This window comes from Canariomyces notabilis, assembly GCF_033297395.1.
Source record: "Canariomyces notabilis strain CBS 508.74 unplaced genomic scaffold N656scaffold_6, whole genome shotgun sequence".
Lineage (NCBI taxonomy): Eukaryota > Fungi > Ascomycota > Sordariomycetes > Sordariales > Chaetomiaceae > Canariomyces > Canariomyces notabilis.
This window is the reverse complement of record NW_027041828.1, coordinates 273,410-292,167: the sequence shown is the minus strand read 5'-3', so window position 1 is coordinate 292,167 and position 18,758 is coordinate 273,410. Positions and strand designations below refer to the sequence as shown.

At 54.3% G+C, this 18,758-nt stretch overlaps 9 protein-coding genes across 9 annotated transcripts in view; 5 read left to right on the top strand and 4 right to left on the bottom strand.

The window, feature by feature from the left end:
- Positions 1-22: 22 nt before the first annotated feature.
- On the top strand, positions 23-1,102 carry N656DRAFT_777269 (uncharacterized protein). The gene is made up of 2 exons (XM_064814788.1): positions 23-467; positions 529-1,102. Exons 1-2 carry the CDS (start codon positions 152-154, stop codon positions 1,056-1,058), a joined length of 846 nt encoding a protein of 281 aa, XP_064671687.1. The 5' UTR covers positions 23-151; the 3' UTR covers positions 1,059-1,102.
- Positions 1,103-1,159: 57 nt separating this feature from the next.
- Positions 1,160-1,969, top strand: N656DRAFT_572469 (uncharacterized protein). The gene has a single exon (XM_064810137.1). The coding sequence runs from the start codon at positions 1,260-1,262 to the stop codon at positions 1,746-1,748; it is 489 nt and encodes a 162-aa protein (XP_064671686.1). The 5' UTR covers positions 1,160-1,259; the 3' UTR covers positions 1,749-1,969.
- A 2-nt stretch (positions 1,970-1,971) lies between these two features.
- Positions 1,972-3,033, top strand: N656DRAFT_796617 (uncharacterized protein; the record flags this gene model as incomplete). The annotated part of the gene is made up of 3 exons (XM_064817548.1): positions 1,972-2,197; positions 2,260-2,491; positions 2,571-3,033. The coding sequence occupies 3 exons, from the start codon at positions 1,972-1,974 to the stop codon at positions 3,031-3,033; spliced, it is 921 nt and encodes a 306-aa protein (XP_064671685.1).
- A 189-nt stretch (positions 3,034-3,222) lies between these two features.
- N656DRAFT_788370 (uncharacterized protein) lies at positions 3,223-4,231 on the bottom strand (the record flags this gene model as incomplete). Its single annotated transcript, XM_064816687.1, has 2 exons — positions 3,223-3,954; positions 4,025-4,231. The coding sequence occupies 2 exons, from the start codon at positions 4,229-4,231 to the stop codon at positions 3,223-3,225; spliced, it is 939 nt and encodes a 312-aa protein (XP_064671684.1).
- Positions 4,232-5,943: 1,712 nt separating this feature from the next.
- Positions 5,944-9,180, bottom strand: N656DRAFT_767136 (uncharacterized protein; the record flags this gene model as incomplete). The annotated part of the gene is made up of 2 exons (XM_064813536.1): positions 5,944-7,893; positions 7,984-9,180. 2 exons carry the CDS (start codon positions 9,178-9,180, stop codon positions 5,944-5,946), a joined length of 3,147 nt encoding a protein of 1,048 aa, XP_064671683.1.
- Positions 9,181-11,273: 2,093 nt separating this feature from the next.
- N656DRAFT_572395 (uncharacterized protein) lies at positions 11,274-11,867 on the top strand. The gene is made up of 2 exons (XM_064810136.1): positions 11,274-11,374; positions 11,487-11,867. The coding sequence occupies exon 2, from the start codon at positions 11,502-11,504 to the stop codon at positions 11,772-11,774; it is 273 nt and encodes a 90-aa protein (XP_064671682.1). The 5' UTR covers positions 11,274-11,374; positions 11,487-11,501; the 3' UTR covers positions 11,775-11,867.
- Positions 11,868-11,882: 15 nt separating this feature from the next.
- On the bottom strand, positions 11,883-12,938 carry N656DRAFT_572357 (uncharacterized protein). Its single transcript, XM_064810135.1, has 2 exons — positions 12,344-12,938; positions 11,883-12,269 (listed from the first exon to the last, which is right to left on the bottom strand). Exons 1-2 carry the CDS (start codon positions 12,764-12,766, stop codon positions 11,991-11,993), a joined length of 702 nt encoding a protein of 233 aa, XP_064671681.1. The 5' UTR covers positions 12,767-12,938; the 3' UTR covers positions 11,883-11,990.
- A 1,697-nt stretch (positions 12,939-14,635) lies between these two features.
- N656DRAFT_788368 (DSPc-domain-containing protein) lies at positions 14,636-17,125 on the top strand (the record flags this gene model as incomplete). The annotated part of the gene is made up of 2 exons (XM_064816686.1): positions 14,636-16,841; positions 16,899-17,125. The coding sequence occupies 2 exons, from the start codon at positions 14,636-14,638 to the stop codon at positions 17,123-17,125; spliced, it is 2,433 nt and encodes an 810-aa protein (XP_064671680.1).
- Positions 17,126-18,478: 1,353 nt separating this feature from the next.
- Positions 18,479-18,758, bottom strand: part of N656DRAFT_705813 (UAA transporter) — a gene marked incomplete at both ends in the record, with an annotated part of 1,417 nt that continues 1,137 nt past the window's right edge. The window contains one exon of the mRNA XM_064811303.1: positions 18,479-18,699. Within this exon, the coding sequence (XP_064671679.1) occupies positions 18,479-18,699 (221 nt within the window). The remainder of the gene's footprint in view (positions 18,700-18,758) is intronic.

Sequence of the window (18,758 nt, the reverse complement as noted above, 5' to 3'; positions counted from 1 at the left end):
CAAGCATCGTAGAGAGTCAAGAGCGTGCCCAAAATTTCTGGTGGTTTTCTCAGTTATTGACGATCACCAAATCGATTTCTGGCTGCTTGCTGACACGAAGAGCGCATTGCAAGTTTCTTCCCAACCCGGAGTTCATATTCGGTTAGCACACATGGGGAAAAAGAGACAGCACCCGGATTCCGAGTCATCGGCGAATGACCACGAAGGTATCGCGAGAAAGCGACCGAGGCCCAACCATCGACACCATGCGAGAGGACAGAAAGCGGTCGACGACAGTCTCAATGCGATCAAGAAGAGGGTCAGGGATATCGAGAGGCTACTTGCTCGTGAAAACCTGAAGCTGCCAGCAAATAAACAAAACGATCTCGAACGAGAGCTCGCGGCGCACAAGCAGCGCCTCGCTGACGCTCAGGCGAAGAAGGCTAGGAGTAAGATGATACACAAATATCACATGGTCAGGTTCTTCGGTGCGTCAACAACTATCTGCCCTGGGTCTCTGGCCTCGTCTTTATTAACCTTCATGGATAGAAAGGAAGAAGGCCATGAGATTTGCGAAGCAGCTCGAGAAGAGACTGGCGCAAGCCACAGATCCCGACGAGGTCTCACAGCTAGAAGCTGACCTTCACGTCGCTCAAGTTGACATAGACTACGCGAAATATTTCCCCTTCATGGAACCCTATATCAGCCTATATGCTAAGGCGGCCCCGGGAGGCGCAGACGAGAAGAGCACTGCAGCACACTATCTGAGGTCCCCCAGGCCTCCCATGTGGACTTTGGTTGAGAAGATCAGAGAGGAAGGCATTACTGCGCTCGAAAGGCTTCAGAACAGACAGCCGGGAAGGAGTTCAGGTTCAACGGCGCTTCCGCAACAGCCGAAACAGGGTGACCGCGCCAAACCATCGCGGCCCCCGAGCAAAGAGGCAAAGGAGGGAACTTCGCCTCGAAACGCAAGGCTGTCAAGATCTAAACCTGCTAAAATAGACCAAGAAGCAAGCGAAGCGGGCGGCCAAGAAGAAAGCAGCGATAGCGATGGCGGGGGGTTCTTTGAGGAGGAATGAACCAAGCTACCTATGATACCCACAATGCAAAGAGTAAACGGCAAGATTATGTTCAAGCATGTTGATGTGTGAAGATCCCCTGAGAGAGCTGCAGTCACGGTGTTGGTGGGGCCTTTGAGCCTTGGAATTTCCTAGAGCTCATCTGTCCCCTTTCACTGGCACGCTGTCACGGCAGGTGCATGCAGGACTGGTCACCCGGGCATGCAATGTCGTAAAGTGCAGTATATGAACCACCAGAATCGCAGGTTGAGGCAACCTTGCGATTCCGACATCCTTTTCTCAAGGAAGGAGGAATTGCGCATAGCACAGTGGTTCTGCCATGCACGTTCCCGTCACACACACGGACAAACACCCTCACTGCCATATAGAGGCAGGCCCTCTGATGAGCCTCACGTCCAGCCTTCCTCTTCTTCGCTCACCAACAGGCCTTATATATTCTCACAGCTCCTAATTGGCCGGTTCTCTGTCGTACAAATGCTGGTTATATATAAGTGGGCTCGCTATGTTAGGCTCTGGGCACATCACACGAATGCAGTGAGGCCTACCTCCGTACCGCAAGTCCGCAACAGCAAAAAACACAATAGCTGTGTATGCCACCGCCAGAGCCAACCATACTACTTTATAGCCGATTTCATCTCAAGTTCTCAACCCTCCAGATCGGTATATATTGCTTTGTGTCTTTTCCCATAACTCAGCATTGGGTTTTCTCATATCTCTTCCCAAAACCAAGAATTGGGCTTTCACAGTCAGTAAACCACCCAGCTCCCCACCTCGCGCAACGGATTTCATTTATACTCATCAACTCATGGCGCGACCAGGCAAACGGAAGTGGTCTCCATCATTCGCGGAGCATACTTCAACACAGAGCATCAAGAAGAGAAATATAAACCCAATCAGAGCCCGAACCCGAACCATGACGGTTAATACCAACATCAGCAACAGTAATGGCGGTAGCACTGCGAGCAACTTGCTCGAAGACCCCATTGATTACTCTCCACTCCAAGCCTGGGTCGCGCAGCAGGAGACCAACCCCAAACCTCTTACACCATCTCAACGTAGAGCCCTTTCCGATCTCATGCTCTCTCTGCGGGCTGAAGAACCCGAGGTTGGTGACCGAGACTGGATCAGTCTCTTACAAAGTTCGTCCTCTCTTTCTCTCGCCTTGCTTCATGACCAGCTCACATAGCCCAACCATCCCCAGGATATCTCGATGCCTCGAAAAAGGAAGGCGCCTCGGCTTCGTACAGGGAGGAGGCTGCTCCAAACAACAAATGGTCGTACAAATGCATTTTCAAGCTCGCCGAAGACATCGAGGCTGTGACCTTCCCCAACGAGGACGCCGGCTTCGTCTTTGTTGACGGCACGCCGAGCATGCCCAGCTTCGCTCGCAAGAAAGACGCTAAAAAGTATGCCGCCAAGTGCTGCGTCGGATGGTATGTGCATTTGCCTAACCACCTGGAAATATTTCATGACAAACCTAGCGAACAACTTACATGGCGGTGACGTGTACAGGCTCATGGCCAAGGAGCTGATGCCATCTGACGGGGAGAACGTCGCGTTTCCGAAGAACGGGCGCAAAGTGCCGCTTGCCACTTCGTCGTCATCGCACGTGTCGGCTGCAGCGGGAGTGGCCGGCCGTAGTAACGACAGCGGCGATGGCGCCGACGATAATATTCGCCTTACGCAGCAGGTCATTGAGTTGTGCCGCCGTCTGAGCATCGCGCCGCCGCGGTACGAGATTAAGCCGTGCGATGAGACACCCACTGATGGTTTCTTCACTGGGTATGCCGACTTTGGCGCGGATAGCGTCAAGGTACCCGACAACCTGGGCAGGGTGAGGGCATACACTGAAAAGAAGACCAGGGAAAAGATTGCGCAGGAGGTTCTGAATTGTCTAATCCAGGAGGACAGGGAACGCACTGAGCAAATGGAAGCTCTGCTTAACATGAAGTTGCGAGCTGCGGCCAACGGCTGAGACTAAGAGCTCCTTAGGTGGTAACCCAAGGGCTGAGGCGGAATGGACGATGAGAGCTGCTCTGCAAGGTGGGGATCTGGAAGTCGTGGGTAGATTACATAGCGACTGAAGACGAAAAGGTTCAGGAGCGCATACCTCGGGGTCTATGAATCACCAAGTTAGCAGCAGGCCGCCCTCATTTGAGCCTGCTCACGCCCCGGCCCCCCTGCCGCCTCTGCCTCTGCCTCTGCCTCCTCTGGGCCCGTGACTCCCCCTATTTTTCCCCTGCGGCGCGCGTATCTTCAACCCCTCGGGCAAGTCAGCCACCTTCTCTCCGTTCCTCCAAAGCACACCAACGTTCTGCCTCCGACCCACCACCTCCCTAAAGTACTTTACCGGCACCATGCCCTCGGCATTACCCTCGGTCAGCACGACCCCGTTGTCGCTGATCCACCACTTCATGCCATCCTTGATGCTCGCGACCACATCCAAGTAGATGAGCAGCTCGGCGTCTCTGCGCATGCCGCTGACGACGCCGGCCTCGTCCTCGGGCAGGCCAATGCTGCAGTGCACGTGGTTCCGCCCCATGGTCTTCAGCCCGCCTGAGGCGACAATGGCAGGCCAAAACGCAAAGTAGGTGCCGTGGACGACCGTTTCGGGAACAGGCACGCTGCCGCTGCCGCTGCCGTCGTCGTCAGGGGCCAATGAGCCAGAGTCGGAGGGGATGGCCAGGGGCTTGAGCAGCGCCTCGCTGTCGAGCTTGATGCTGTGGCCCTGGTTGGCGCGGATGAGCCAGTGCGACGGCTCGGCCGAGGACTCGTCCTGGTCCGGGTTGGTCGCCGGGCTGGGTTTCAGGGCGAAGCGCTGCTTGTCGCTGTCGCGCACGGCGGCGACGATCTCATCAAAGGACGGGGCTAACGAGCGGATGGGGCCCCATTGTAGCTGATGGGAAGGTTAGTGACGGACAGAAGCAATCAATCCAAGGTTGTCTAATATAGTAAAGTCAACATACCACCTTATCAAGCGGCGCGTACCCTTCCCGGTCAAGCTCGATCCCGGCGTTGCCTGCCTGGTGCCGGAGCAGCCTCGACAAGGCCTTGGACAAGTCGACCTCGCGCCTGTCCCTTGCAGCTCCACCACCACGACTGCCGCCACTTCCCCCTCGTCCTCTCCCGGTCTTAGGACCTCCCCTACCCCCTCGCCGAGACGTAGTTGCCATGTCCTCGAAGCGATCTGCCAGGGTGTCGTAGGTCCCTGTGATGTCGCTTCTGTCGTCCATGATTCCCCGGCCCCAGCCCCTGCTCAGTCTCGTTGCTGTTCTTGTCGCTGGATGCGTGGTTTTGTTTAAGACGTTATCCTTGCTGTCTTGGCCGGCGTTGTTGTGGTAGGTTGCCGGTTGGGATTTGTTGGATTTAGACTGGGTGTGGATGTATATATGGTTGTGGTTGTGGTTGTGGTGTTGGTGTGAGAATAACGCTGTGAGCGACGACGAGAATGGGGATGCGAATGGAAATGAGAATACGGGCAATACAATTGGAGACAAAGACCTAGGTGCAATTGGTACCTGTGCCAAGGCAAGGCTCGGCATGGGCCATCAATTGGACGCGACTAAGATGGATGCAGCTGGCAAACTGCCGTTATGTGTAAGTCTTTTAGTAGTCTTTTGCACAAGTTCCGCGCTGTTTGTATACAGTTGTATTGAGGTTCTGAAGTGAGGTTGTGGTCCAGGAATTTCGGCTCTCCAGTATCGTTACGTACTGTACTGTACTGTATTGTAGAGCAAATACCCAGGAAAAATACATACTGCACGCTATAATTATCAAGCGTAGCACACCAAGGACAGTCAGTGATCAAGATCAAGACGGCATTACCCCGTAAGCTGGTACTTTTGCCACGGCCTTACCGACCCAGCTTTGTTGAAGCAGCCCGTATTACTCAAGTGTATCCAGCCCGGCCTGAGTCACCGGCTTCATTTGTAACTTTCCGCATCAGTCATGAGCCGATAGAGGCACAGAATACATTAACACCTCAACCAGTAAACTACCTTATATACAGACCGGGCACCTTACTCCGTCCCTCGATCTCCTCGCTACCCGCTACCCCGTCTCCTCAAGGTATCAACCCATATGTATATACCAAAATCTTCGCCAACTCCTGATTACCGCACAGAGATCCGGCTGAGAAGAAGCCAGACCGAGCCGTAGATGGAGAGCGTACAGCGGTGAGAGACCAGAGCAGAAACCAGAGAAGCCCACACATAGCGTCCATCCTCGCCCAGATAGCCGACAAACCTTCGCATACCGCCATAAGAACACAACAGAACACTTATACATTGGCATTACACATATTCGTATCCCTCGTCGCCCATGTGCTCCTCACGCGCCCCGTCCCAAACAGACAGACAGACAAAGTCAGGCAGACCAGAACGGACGCCAACACCAGGACTCCCTTTCCATGCCTCCGCTGCCCATGTCGGCGCGCGTGTGCTTCTCTGTGTGTCCAATGTGTCCGTGTGTCCGTGTCTCCACGTATCTCGTAGTCGCTCTGTATTCGTTCCGTCCACTCAACCAATACGCCATGCGAAGCAGTTGGGTGTTGGCCAACTCGGGATGGGAGGAAGAAATGGAAAAGGTGCCCCTATACAAAAACGCCACCGTGACAACAAACAGCGATATGAGGTTAATGATGATGCAGAGAAAAACAGGGTCGTCGAGGATTCTTCTTTTCAAAACCCCACGCACCGAAAAAATGCCAGTAGCGAAGAAAATCGCCCAACTCCCAACAATTAGCAACCGACCAAGTAGCAAAGAAGAAAAACATCAAAATAGCAATAACAAACGCCCAGGACATGACATCCATATCGTTCTCAATGTTGATACATTCGTCAAAACATGGGTCGCAAAATCGTAATCAGACATCACGTTAGATCGGTCATCGGTAATAACCTCCTTCTCTTCCTGATCCTCCTAGCCGTTCCGGCCCCGCCTGCGCACTCTGCCCTGGCGACTGAAGGCTGGGTATGCCCGACTCGCGAATTCTCCTGCTGCCGAAACTGCTCGTGCGGTTCATGATTGCTGTCTGACTGAGTGAGAGTTGCCGCTGGGCCCGTTCCTCGGCAATTCTTTCTACCACACTATTGGTCATCTGCTCGCGGTCTAATGCGCCTCGTTCGAGATACCGGCGAGCTGGTGTGACGGGCGCAGAGGCTGGATCCGAGGCATTGTTGATTGTAACTAGGCGCGTGTTGAGCGAGGTTGCGAGGAGCCGGCGCCGTGAGAGTGCTGAGGTGAGCGGGCTGCTCTCGGTCGGAGATCGAGACATGGAAGCCGCTAAATCGCGTTGAGCAGCGGCACGGAAGCCGTTCACCTCAGTGGCGGCCCTGGAGGGCGCACGAAAGCGAGACTCATCCTCCTCCTCATTCATGGTTTTTCTGGTGCGAAGGAGCAGCGAGGTCTTACGTCCTTCGCGGGACTCCTCCGGCTCTTCTGTCTCAGCTCTTCTCGTCCTCAGCAGCAGCGAGGACCTTCTCCCAGACAATTCCTCGGGTTCCTCCGTTGCTGCTCGGCGTATCCGAGCCAGCAAAAGGGAAGACTTCCGCCCTGCGCTCGCCGGCTCCATCGGTGTACTAGGGGCAGCGGCATAGCGAGCATTAGGGAGCACTGTGGCGGCTAACATTGTCTGTCTCCTTTGCTCCAGCACGGTCGGAGCCCGAGGGCTCGCGCCAGGCTTTGCTGCTGCCTCAGCGGCATCACTAGGGCGTCTCAGGACCGAAGCGGCTGCCGGGCTGATGGATGTTGGGCTCAACAAGAGCTCATTGTCGCGCGTGGCCGCAGTCAGCTGAGACTGTTTGTGCTGACCTAGCTCACCAGTCAAGGCTATGCATAGCTCGGTCAAACTCCTACAGATGCTGTCCGCTTTCCGCCGCAGTTGCCTCTCGGTGAACCCACTATTGAATCCGACGGTGCTGGAACCGCTTGACATTGGTCCCGCTTGTCCACTAGCGTTCAACATTGACGACAAGGCCAGGGCGTCCGTCGCGGCCGATTCAATGGCACTGAAAATGTCTGGGCTGACGAGGTTTTTTGTCTTGGAGAGAGCGGAGAGGAGTAAGGGCTGCGTGTCGCGCTGCTGCGCTGCGTTGCTGCTCGTCTCTGCTTGTGCCATGCTAGCACCCGATCCACGCTTCGGCGATGCTGACATGGTCGTGGCGTTCGTCATGGCAGTGGGCGGGCGGTCATCGGTGGTTCTGTATGTTGATCCCCCGGACGCGGGCGCGATCTTTCCTGTCAGTTCCAGTCTATGAATCCGCGATTTCAGGTCGTCTATGTCATCCCACACAGTTGACGGCGCTGCTGTCGAACTCGAAGACTCGGTCCCCTCGACACCGTGATTCGCTTCGGACCCGGTCAGAGGCTCATCTTTTTGGGCATTTGCAGATCTAGGAACCAAAGGAGAGGAGTTGTATGTTCGTCCTTGGGTTGCTGCCATGTTCGAGCCTCTGTACTGAGCCGGTCTTGTTAAGAGGTTGTTGTTCTCTGTAACTGAAGCCCTCCTGCGTTGGGATGCAGAAGCACTTTCTGCGAACGAGTCTCGGAACGAAACCTGCCTTGGCGTAATTGGAGACGGTTTTAAGGGTGCCTTGACAGGATGCACACGACTAGAAGTCTCGGAGACACTTATAACCGAAGGTGGATGCTCTCTAGACGCTGTGCGGTATGCTAGTTCTCTCGTCATTTCTTGGGCCGACTGGCTGTCTGCCCGCTTTCGGGCGCTCTCCAGCTGATCGGAGAGACGACGAGAAATCTGGGGAGGTGAAGAGGTTTGATAGGAAGGGATAGCTGCCGACAGAGGTCGGCGATGGGATGATCGGCTGGATTGTGACTATCAAGGGATTAGCCATCCGAGTTCATCGTTGTCAGGCGTGGCACCTGAAGACGAACAATCTATGGGTGCCGGAGACCATCGACTTACAATCGCACTCTGTTCCGCCGCCCTCCCCTGGACTTCAAGCGGCGGACGGGACTGGGGCGTCGAATCCTCTCCAGCGATTCTCATAAAAATGTCTGCCGTGTTGTCGTTATCTGTAGTTGTAGTCAAGTCCCCGGACTCGGGCGGGGTGACAAAATCTTCGTCGCTCTGGCCCTCGAGGGCCCGCAATGCACGTTCCCGCTGACTCGAATCCGACGCTTCCTCGCCGTACGAGTCCCCGGACACACGCCTACCATGCATGTCGAGAACCACACTTTTGCGGGACCCGGAAGACCGGAAAGATCGGATTGGAGGGATGACAGCGCGTCCGCCGGAGGTGGAGCTGGCGTTTGGCGGTCTGTACGATACCGGAGGGCGCGACGCCTTCTTGTCTTCTGATTTTGGGGTATCGATGGTCTTGGCTAACAGCAGTTCCCGCTGGCCCTGACTCTTGCTCTCGGTGGAGGGTGTCGCTTCGTCGGTTTCGCCGGACGCAACAGTCTTAGGACCGCGTAGCAAACTTGAACTCAAATGCGAACGGGCTGGGTTCGTCGCAATGGCATCCTGCACCACAGTAGAGGCAGTCAGGCGGCGCTTGGTGACTGGAGTCGTAATGTATGACAATTGCGACCGGCCCGTATACACGCTACCAATGACCCTCGGAGTATCTGGGAATGACGCTGGACGCTTTGAGCCTGCGGGCGAGTTGGCAGATCCTGCGTTGGACAAAACTTTCAGTGAGCGAGTCCTCGGAGGGTTATTGTTCTGCTGTTGCGATTCAAATGACGCGGGCCTGTTGGGGAGGGTTGGGACTCTGCTTCCGTGATCAGTGGCTTCTCGCGACGAGCCGGCGACTCGGCGGGTTTGGTTGTGCGCCTTTTGCGGAGTTTCACTCGCGGTGTTGGGCGAGGGTGGGATGTGCTGTAGCAATGTGGGCAGCGAGATGGGATTCTTTTTCAAATCGACGAACCGAAACGCGGGAAGCTTGGAGGAGCTGTTGTTCTGGCGATGGGCGTGTAAGTTACCGCTCTCGTTGCTAAAGGACGGGTTGTTGCTGTTGCGGGTGGTAGCGCTGGTGTTGTTGTTGTTGTTCGTGCTGACGGCGCTGGTCCTGCTGTGCGCCTCCGGAGGACTGCTCCTGTAGGGGCCCGCTGTGGAGTTGGGGCCAAGGCCCGCTTCTGCGAAACTGGCCGATGTCATAATTATTGAGGCGGCCACTGCGCTGACTGACGGGTCGCCACGCCGCGCGCACCAGATCAGGCGCCTTTCGTTTTCACCCCCCTTTTCCCCCTCTTGTCAGCGCGCAATAGATTTGCTTTTCCTGGTTTCAAAACCGAGCTTAAATTCCTAGATCCCTTGAATCCTAAGTTTCTTTCTTCGAATTTGGGTGCATTGACGATATCGCAGTGGATTCCATAAGCGGAGCTCAAGTTCGTGTCGCCAAAACAAGAGACACTTTGGGGCCGCGCTCAAGCGGGCAACGACGACGGTGCCCGAGATGGAATGGTTTTTTCGGCTGTGTGTTGAGAAGCGCGAAAGTGATGGCGCACTGGGAACCAAGCACGCGAATAAGTTGCAGGCTGCCTCAGGTCGAGAAGGACAGGTAGCTGAATCGGGAGCCGTATCGCAGGATACAGTAGAAGTAGGAGAGAGGCAAAGAGAAACCCTGTGAAAGTCGGGCTGGTGTTCACAGCAGCAGTATTCGTAGGGTTAGGTAGCAAGGTAATGAACGAGGGAGGACAGACTTGTGTGGGCCAATGCCCAGCGCGAAATCACCGAATGGAACCAGGACACGCCCTCGCGCTCGGTGGCTCCACACACTTACAAAGTCGGTAAGATGACTTTTAGGGCTTGCAGTTATTCGTAGGGTTTTCGTAGTGTATTGTTACATCAATACCCACCTAACGTAATGTGCTGCGACCTGTCAGGTCTCTAGTCTAGCATGTAATTACCTAGCTGAGTATCAATAGCGAAGCATCTGCTGAATTTGGATGTAACTAGACACAGAAGTACCAGTAACCACCTCGCTGACTCGGTGACAGACAGGAGCGACAAGGGGGAGTAAGGTAAGAACTGAGGTACTCCTCACATTTCGAGGGGGTGAGGATGGATACCATAGATACGGAGGTAATTTACAAGGTTTGCCATATCACTGGAAGCTCGCCTCCTCTTTCCTCTCTGTCAACGATGGGCAGGGAGAGGTGATAGGGAGAGGCTCTAGGTAGCTGAGGACTAACAACAATCACTCTCCATCCTCTCCACTCTTGAATATTAGGTTTGTACAACTCAGGGGTCTTCTGTATCTTTGCTCTGTAGGTTTACGCGACTTATTCCGAAGTGGCTAGGTAGGTCGGGCATTTCTCTAACATAGAGCGTTATCGAACTGTTTTCCACCGTTGATGAGAACAGACCGCGTCCGCAAAACCTAGTGTAACGTAAAGTTCCAACAGCTATCATCTCTCTTCACCCCTGGCATCTACGCTAGCGTTATGTATTTCGTTTGCGTCAAAGCCCAAGCGTAACCTGCAAGTGCCAGTCTCTTGGCTCTGCGCCTCCTCCCGCACCACCTTGACAGGGCGTGGCATGCATGGAGTACATACCTTAGTAGTGTATGTACAGTACGGAGGAGGGCGGCAACGGCGCGCAGCAAACAGTGGGGAGGTCAAACTATACTAGGGATAGGGCGACTTGGAAGTTCCTGTCCGCCAGCCAGTTAATCCAGTCTCTGCCTTTGGAAGGTGAAGTGTAGGGCGGTCGTTGAAGAGTAACTTATCTCATAAATCGGGAATGATGGCGAGGCTGGTAAGAGGGGTAATAAGTGCCCAAGGATCAGACGGGAAGGACCCTGGCTTGCCTGATGAATTTGATTGATTTGATTCCTTCCGCCTGCTGCGCAAACCGTGCAGACTGCAGAGACGCATTGGCGAATCGGGATCATCTCTCAACCCCCAACGGCGCAAACGTTCGATATATGTACATACATACAATGCGTCGAGGACGGCCCGTTCCATGCCGATTCCATGGAGAACAGAAACATGTGGCCTGGTGCGCTCTTCTTGCGTCGATATGGATACCTACTAGTAGTACAGTCGCATAGGTCATGTATGTCAGTTGGACTGTCAACTTGAAGTGCAGCTGTGTGTGAGGCAGACGGGAGCGGGAGGCGCCCAACTTCATTGCTACCTTACCTCGGGAAGTTACCTAACTACGAATACTTCGTGGGCCGTCGTGTAACTCCCTGACCTAGGACACTGGAAGAGCTGCTATCACGATTCAGGGGCTTGCATAGGGCCCAGTCCATGTCCTCTTCGCTTCTATGAAGTATTGACGCGTATTCTATCAAGGCGGGCGCATTCCAGCTTCCGGGGCAGGTGTCAGTTATTTTGAACGGCTTGTAAGCCAGTTCCTCTGCCACTACGAGAAACAAATCTGGACATCGTCAACCTTGGATCGAGTCAGTACCTACACGTAGTGCACAATACACTAACGTTGAACTACAATTCCAGCCTCAACATGTACATATGTCAAGGGAGAGGGAGGCCTTCACCCTGGTATACATGCCCTCCCTGTTCGTTTGCGACCTGTCCCCCGATTTTCTGATAGTCATCTGTTTCGGTGAGAGCAAGGCCAGGTTCCTTCCTCCAGGGGTGAGAAGCACAGACGGGAGTCGGCATGCCAGTGTCACAGATCCGCTGTGGAGGGACAGATCAGGATTTTCTTTTGCGACTTTCTGTATCGCCGGGGAATATGGACTGTATGCACTCACCGCCTTGATTCAGGATCAAATAGTTTGAAGACGGTATCCCTTGAGTGAAGCAGAATCGTTGCATGCATCGCGATTCCAGAGTCCCATGTCATGCCTGAACTCCATGAACTCCACATGCCTCTGGAGTATCCGTAACAGAATTGTGTACTCCGTAGCATGGTGTATGATTGCGTCAACGTCAGAGATTCCTTGAGACGAGCAGCCGTAGGTTTCAATGGAGATTGATAAGGTAAACGCTCTGCTTCTATGTCGGCGTGCTTCTCTGGTCCAAAGCAAAGCTATGGAGTCCTATACACATGGCGGGTTCAGAATATTTGAATTGATTGAGCGTCAAGAAGAAGCGCTGAAATGTCTGGGTGAGGTTGATTGATGGTCGAGGGAGGGTGAAGGGTGAAGAGGGGGGGAGGTTTATAGGTAGCGCGCTTTGCTCTTGTTGTGTGGCTGGGAAGGTTCCATCCACGGTCCACTGGTTGGCTCGAACTTGGAAGCTACGACGATCAGGTACCGTAGCTACCTCGGTTTGCTTTCTATCGTGAGCTTATTAAGGTACCTGAGTTATAGGGTAGAGAAGGCATAGTCCTTGAGTCCCGTCCTTACAAATTGATATACGTAGAACGGAGTATGTGTCCAGGCAACTCGTTCGGCGACACTTATGTTGATTTCGAACGGCTTGTCTCCAGTGCTGCGTGGACAGTGGGTACATCTCTCAGAAGAGCCGGCATCACTCGGACGAAGTCGAGATACGCTCCACTGCCCTAAACCATCACCGGATTGCTTTCTCGAGACGAGGTCTAGCTTCAAGTCGAGGTGCAGCAATTCAGGGATAAGCGTGTCCACTGGTGAGAAACGTTGAGATGAGAGGGCAGTGCACTGGCCATTCCGATGACCACAATTCACCCCACACCCCGCCCATCGAACTCGGCTTGTTTCAGGTCTGCAGCGGCCACATGTCGAACAATCCTGTAGGACTTGGCTGAGCGGTCTTGAGGAGAACACTTCATAGAGATATAGACAATTCATACCCGTGAGATTCGACCGAGTAGAGTTCAATCCACACACGCGGATAGGCGAACACTCCGTTCAAGAAGTCAAAGCCACCTGTCTATACCACATTGATGGGTTGCCGCGAATCTGGAGCCGTGTGGCACAGCTACCCTTCGCGGAGAAGGTAAGACAAGAAGCGGGAGACGTCCGAAAAAAAATGGAACGGCCGGCGGAAGAGGCCATCATAAGGCGGAGGTTGTCACTGCCCCGCGAGTGGATGGCATCGCCCCGAAATGCTCGGCTGCCTCGCCGAGACAGCGGCTTAGGGCTACACTATTACCTACGTAGTTTACGGGTACAGTACATACCAATTGATGAGCCATGAACCCAACCACAGCGCCTTGTCAAGGAAATGGGAATGCAGCATGCGACCCCAGCGGCTCCCTTGCAAGGCACACCCAGACTGCGCGCACCTGCCACTGGCCTAGGTTGCAGTCAACAGCCCAGTTTCGCAACCATCGTCCCCCATCAATGAAGGTTGAGGAAATGGCAGAACGACTGATCGGGTCGGGAGAACAACATTGCGGAAGATGATGGCTTCTGCTTTTGCAGCCAGGAAGGATCAACTGCAGAAGGGACAGAAAGAGGTTTGACCAGACGGTGGTTGATTGGCCAAACGAGCATCAAACTGGGGCCTCCTCCAATCAGGGCTGGCGAACAATTTTGCTTCCATGGTCGCACCCGTCTATTTATAGTATGAGTTGTTTGGAAAGCAAGCAAGTCCGCTAGCCGCCGGTGTTCTCTTGTACAGGTGGAGACTACTGTCGGCGCCTGCCATTGGTTTCAACCTCCCCCGCGACCCACCGCTCAACCCAAGTGGCCCCTGCAATTCAACCAAGCCGAGGACGACCTGGCCAGAGGGGAGTGGCTCCTCTGCCCGTGTGTGCCCTGCTGCCTCGATACCCCTAATTTTGGGCCTGAAGGCTGCACCCGTTCAGCGCTTCTTGCTTCCCCTTCTGCGCCCGCCTTTGCCTTTGCCGCTGCCACCGCCAACCGGGCATCGCCCCGTTCGATTCGCACCATCCTTGTTCTTCCACGCCAATTCCCTCTTTTCTTCTCCCTTCTATTGTTCTTTCGATTCCTCCTCTCTCAGCACTCCCGTTTGCACAGCACCAATTTGAAGGGACGGGCAAGAGTACAGGAGATTTGGATCGGGAGGTGGCTTCGAGACCGAAGACTCGGTTGTCGAGACAAAGGAACCCCGCGCCGTTTTGGCCCAGTTACAGTATCGACTCTTGTCACAGACGGCTCCTCAACGACCACGACTGCATTGGGCCATGTATTGACGCCGCGCCTTTTGGTTATCGGTCCCTTCCACCTTCCATTCACTCGTACTGATCCTTCATCGCTCTTGAACCTGTCGTCTCCGCTAAGCCGCAGTCCGCCACGCGTCCTGCTATTGGACATGGTCGCCTTTGGCTCCCTTCGAGACGAGCAACCATATTGAACAGTGCCCATTCGATCGAGCACGAGTATCCCATCATCAGGTCGACTTAGAATCTTTTCGGACATTGTACGAGTAACTTCGAAGCCGGGGATATTGGTTGCAAGCCGTTTGTGGGATCGGGATTTTTTCATCTTTTATTCAAGACGTTTAGGGAGTCTAGCAAGGATTCAGCAGCGCTGTCCAGCTTGGCCCAACTGTCTTGCGCACCACTCTGCTGATTAGCGGTGCTACCGGCAACCATCGCTTTCAATACTTCCGCTCGACGACGGCTACCAAACGGCGGGGTGGTCAAGCGACCTGGCGGCCGCCCTGCGACGGACAAGAGTGTGGTCGCGATCAGATTGAAGCGCAACGAAACCAATCCCGGTGCGTCGGGGCCATTTTGAGATTCACTGAATATGCCTTCCGCCGCGGCTCGACAGCTGTATGAGGATCAAATACCCTCATTCATGTCTGTCTATGGCGTGGACCGCGCGGTCATGGACCACTCTAATCCCGTCACAATTGTCGACCCCAACCTGGTGATGGAAGACTCAAAAGCGCCCGACGGTGCGCAGCCGGAATTGCGGCCAGGTGCCTTACCCTCAGAGCCTGCTCACAAGCACAACAATAGTACATCAACGCACACGACCGAGTCGGCTGACTCGTCTCCAACGACCACAGTATCATGCACAGATTCGTCCGACTTGTCCGATCCCTCGCCATCCTCGTCCCCGGACTCTCCCGTCAATGCAGCGCCTCTTCAAGCTTTCGCACCGGTCTCGTTTGGAGGGCTGTCCAACATGGCCAGCCTCACAGTGTCGGACCCGAATTCGGAGCGGCCAATGACCTCACCAGCACCCAGGCGGCCTAAGAACATGAAGGGCCTTTCCATTCAGCCTCCGTTTTGCTCCGTTTCGTCGTCGTTATTGTCAGAACCGTCATCTCCTTCATTCATCAAGCCTATTATTCCTGCAATGAAACGCAAACCGAGCCAACTCAGTCTCAAAACAAACTCGTCAGATCTCATAATGCGCTCAACACTCGAGGTTCCAGGTTCACCTGCGGTTCCCCCAATCCTTCAGCGCCGCGCTCTGAAGCATTCGACGTCCTCGCCACAGATGCTGTCGGGGTTGAAGTCGGCAACCTTCGGCCCTGTTGGAGGGATGACAATCCCGACAGTTTTGGAACGGAACGAGTCGGGGCTCTCCTCTTTCCTGCGCCCGCCACGGCCTGCGGGCAGTTCCGAGATGGGCCCGACCATTGCAGAAGAGGATTCACCGATACGACCACAGATCGCGAACCGTGCTGCTTACGATACTGAACCTTACCACGAGGTTGAGAATAACGAAGACCAGAAAACGCCGGGGTATCCCGATGGCCCGATTCCCATCTACGGCGACAATGTCTTTCTCTATCTCGAGCCAACTGCAGAAGAGGCGGCGCGCTTTGACGTGGTTATCAATGTCGCCCGTGAAGTCAGCAATCCCTTTACAACTGCTGCGGCCGATCAGCAAACCCGCGCCCCCGAGAAAGCATCCGACAGCTCTCCAATACCGGACAGCGCCGTGTCAACTGCCAGCTTTACTACTGCCTTTGAGTATTCCCCAGAGGATGTCTCAGTTGAGACGCCAACTACTCCTAAAGCACCGTCTCTCAAGGAGCCCGAGTACATTCACATTCCTTGGGATCATAACACAGATATTGCTCAGGATCTGATGAGACTTTGTGAGACAATTGATAAACGAACAAAGGAAGGGAAGAAGGTTTTGGTCCACTGCCAACAAGGCGCGAGCAGATCGGCGAGTTTGATCATTGCCTATGGTCTCTATCAGAATCCCGAGTTATCTGTTAACGATGCCTATTACGCTGCTCAGGCAAAGAGCCGGTGGATCAGTCCCAACATGAGGTTGATGTACTGCCTCCAGGACTTCCAAAAGGAAGTGGCCAAGAGGAGGTTGCTGCCGAGCGCAGGTTTCAAACCGCGGTGCGGTCGGAGTCCAACAAAGCACAGAGCAACTCAATCGGCTGACAACATCGAAGTGTCGCCAAAGGAGCCCTTAACGGCTCCCCTTCCGACTGAGGGGCCGGTCTCGAAGCGTGTGAGCCCAGAGAGGAGTCCGGCCCGGTCCCGGGGAAACTCGACTCCTAATAGAGGAGAGCCCATTTCGCCTGGCCCATCATCCGCGCCCTCGAGTTTTTCATGGCCAGGGAAGGCGGATGAGTCGTCAGATCCAGGCAAGTTCGGTCGGGTCAAATTGGACCACGGTGTTAGGGCCAATCAAACCGACTCTGGCTTTGCGTCATCCGCCAGCTCGTTGTCAAAGCCGCCACCCTCACCAGGATTCGCCTCGCTCTCGTTTCCCAAGCCACCGCCATCGCCGAGCTTTCCTACTGAGCCCATACTGAAGCCGCCGCCATCCATTGGCCTGGTACCACTTGAGCTTTCAAAGCCGCCGATGTCACCCGGTTTCCCGCCGCCGAATCCATTTTCGAGGCCGCCTGCTTCTCCCGGATTTGGGTCCCACAGGTTTGGCCGGTTGGAGCACAAGCTAAGCTTTGGGTCGCTAAACCTCAGGCCGCCGCCGAATTCGACCGATGCTAAGCAGGAGACCTCGGAGGGACGTGTCACGATTGTGCGCGACCTCCCTGAAGATGACGCTCTCATGTCCCCTCGCGCAGAAACGATGACCAGCAATCCGATTCACGAATCGCTCAGCGAACTTTCGGGAATGAAGTTTATTGAGGTTCCACCGACGCCTGACGAAGGGTTGTTCTCGCCTCGGGAGACCATGTTTCCCCGTGATCCATTCCTCCCATTCGGCCGGCCGATTCAGATCGCCGATCCGCGCAGTCCTCCGACTAAGGGCGAGACCCCAATTGTGCGGTCAATCGATGAAATGATTTGAGAGCGTCTTATGGGTGAAAACGCTCGATCAGATGGCTACTAGGCAAGGGCATTGACAGGGTCAAACACTGACGCACATCAAGCTCTTGAGGATTACGACGAAAACCACATATCTAGCGGCCGACCAAGCCGCCATAGATCGATCACCGAGCCATGGGGCCCAAAGCCGCTTGCTCATGACAAAATCAACCGACATCACAGCCGACTCCGAAAAACAAATTTCTTTTGTTTCATCGACACTTTGAGCCTTCTTTCCGCGGCGTCTATTCTGGTTTTTAACTGCAACGGAACGCGCGCATCATCAGGGGGTGGCGTGGCGCACTGGGCTTCTCTTCGGGGAAACTCAAAACATCCTGGCCGGGCGGCTTCACTGACTTCAGTTTTTTATGTCATCGACTAAACGAAATGTATAATCTAGAATATGTTATGGGCAGGGGCAGCATCTGGACGAGATACGCAGCCGGAGTTAAAATGGGGAAACGAGCAAGGAGGCAGCTTTGACTTAACTGGATTAGGGAAGAACCACGAGGGAGCACCCGTTCTCAGCAGCTCAGCGTCCCGCGCGGGCAGAGGTATGGGAAAGGGACGCGCAGGTGTATACACGAGACCCAGTCATCAAAAGCCTATCGTCGGGACGTAGGCGCTCATTCAGGGTCGCCTTGCTGGAGTTGGATCCTTGGCGAGAGGCTGTCTGGCATGCCCGACAGCGAAAGACGAGTCATCAAGGTAATGACGGGCTTGATTGAATATCAGACGATAGTGGACTGGGAAGACACGGTGTTATATTGACTGGAAACGGGTGCTAGGAGATGGGATTGGATGCTGCTGCTCGCTCCCGTAGTGAAACAAACTACAACTCGAGCATGCGTTACATGGCCTTGTCCATGTACAGATGTTTTGGAGGAAACCGAATTAAATCATATTTTGAAGTAACTTGATCATCCACTTTGCCGCCTGTTTGGTCTCATGTGGTTCAGCGTCAGTCATGGATCAAAAGTGCAGCTCGGCCAATTTAGACATTCCTCATCCTCCATGACCGCGGCAGTGTTAGCTGCAATGTTCAACCAGGGCTAGTTCACCAGCCTCGAGGGTGGAACACCGACCAGAGCGAGGTTCTGATGAGGAGGATATTCGTTTTCTATGACTATACCCTTGTCCTATCCAGAGAGAACCTCCTCTTCCATGTGGATTTCCCAACCTACGTCAGACTCCTAAAATATGATGGGAGAAACGTAGGACGAAAGAAAACGGATCTATCCCGTTTTATACCAAGAATCTTCAAGGATCTATGTACAATACACAACAAACGACAGCAACAAGAGAGCAGCAGGCAGCGAGAGAACAACTATTTTTGTTATTGTGCCTTTGCCTTCTTGGCCGCCTCCTTGGCCAACTTCTCGCGCCTCGCAATCTGCGCCTCAACGCCGATGCCGCCAAATACCAGACCGACGCCGAGCCACTGCATGGGAGACAGGCGGTGGCCAAACGCCACGACGCTGAGGATCATGGTGAACATTTTGCGCGTGACCGTGACGGTGACGAGCAGGACCGATGAAAAAGTCGAGAGGGTGTGGACTGTTTGTTATTAGAAGGGTTGGCTAACAAAAACAGTGGCCGTGGAGAGAAGGGGCGCG

Bases quoted from the DNA above. Each gene is read 5' to 3' on its own strand.
- N656DRAFT_777269 (XM_064814788.1), top strand. From the start codon at position 152: ATGGGGAAAAAGAGACAGCACCCGGATTCCGAGTCATCGGCGAATGAC. The intron at 468-528 runs GTGCGTCAACAA...CTTCATGGATAG, and splicing joins TCACATGGTCAGGTTCTTCG to AAAGGAAGAAGGCCATGAGA.
- N656DRAFT_572469 (XM_064810137.1), top strand. From the start codon at position 1,260: ATGCAATGTCGTAAAGTGCAGTATATGAACCACCAGAATCGCAGGTTG.
- N656DRAFT_572395 (XM_064810136.1), top strand. From the start codon at position 11,502: ATGTCAAGGGAGAGGGAGGCCTTCACCCTGGTATACATGCCCTCCCTG.
- N656DRAFT_572357 (XM_064810135.1), bottom strand. From the start codon at position 12,766: ATGAATTGTCTATATCTCTATGAAGTGTTCTCCTCAAGACCGCTCAGC. The intron at 12,270-12,343 runs GTAAGGACGGGA...CACGATAGAAAG, and splicing joins CGTTCTACGTATATCAATTT to CAAACCGAGGTAGCTACGGT.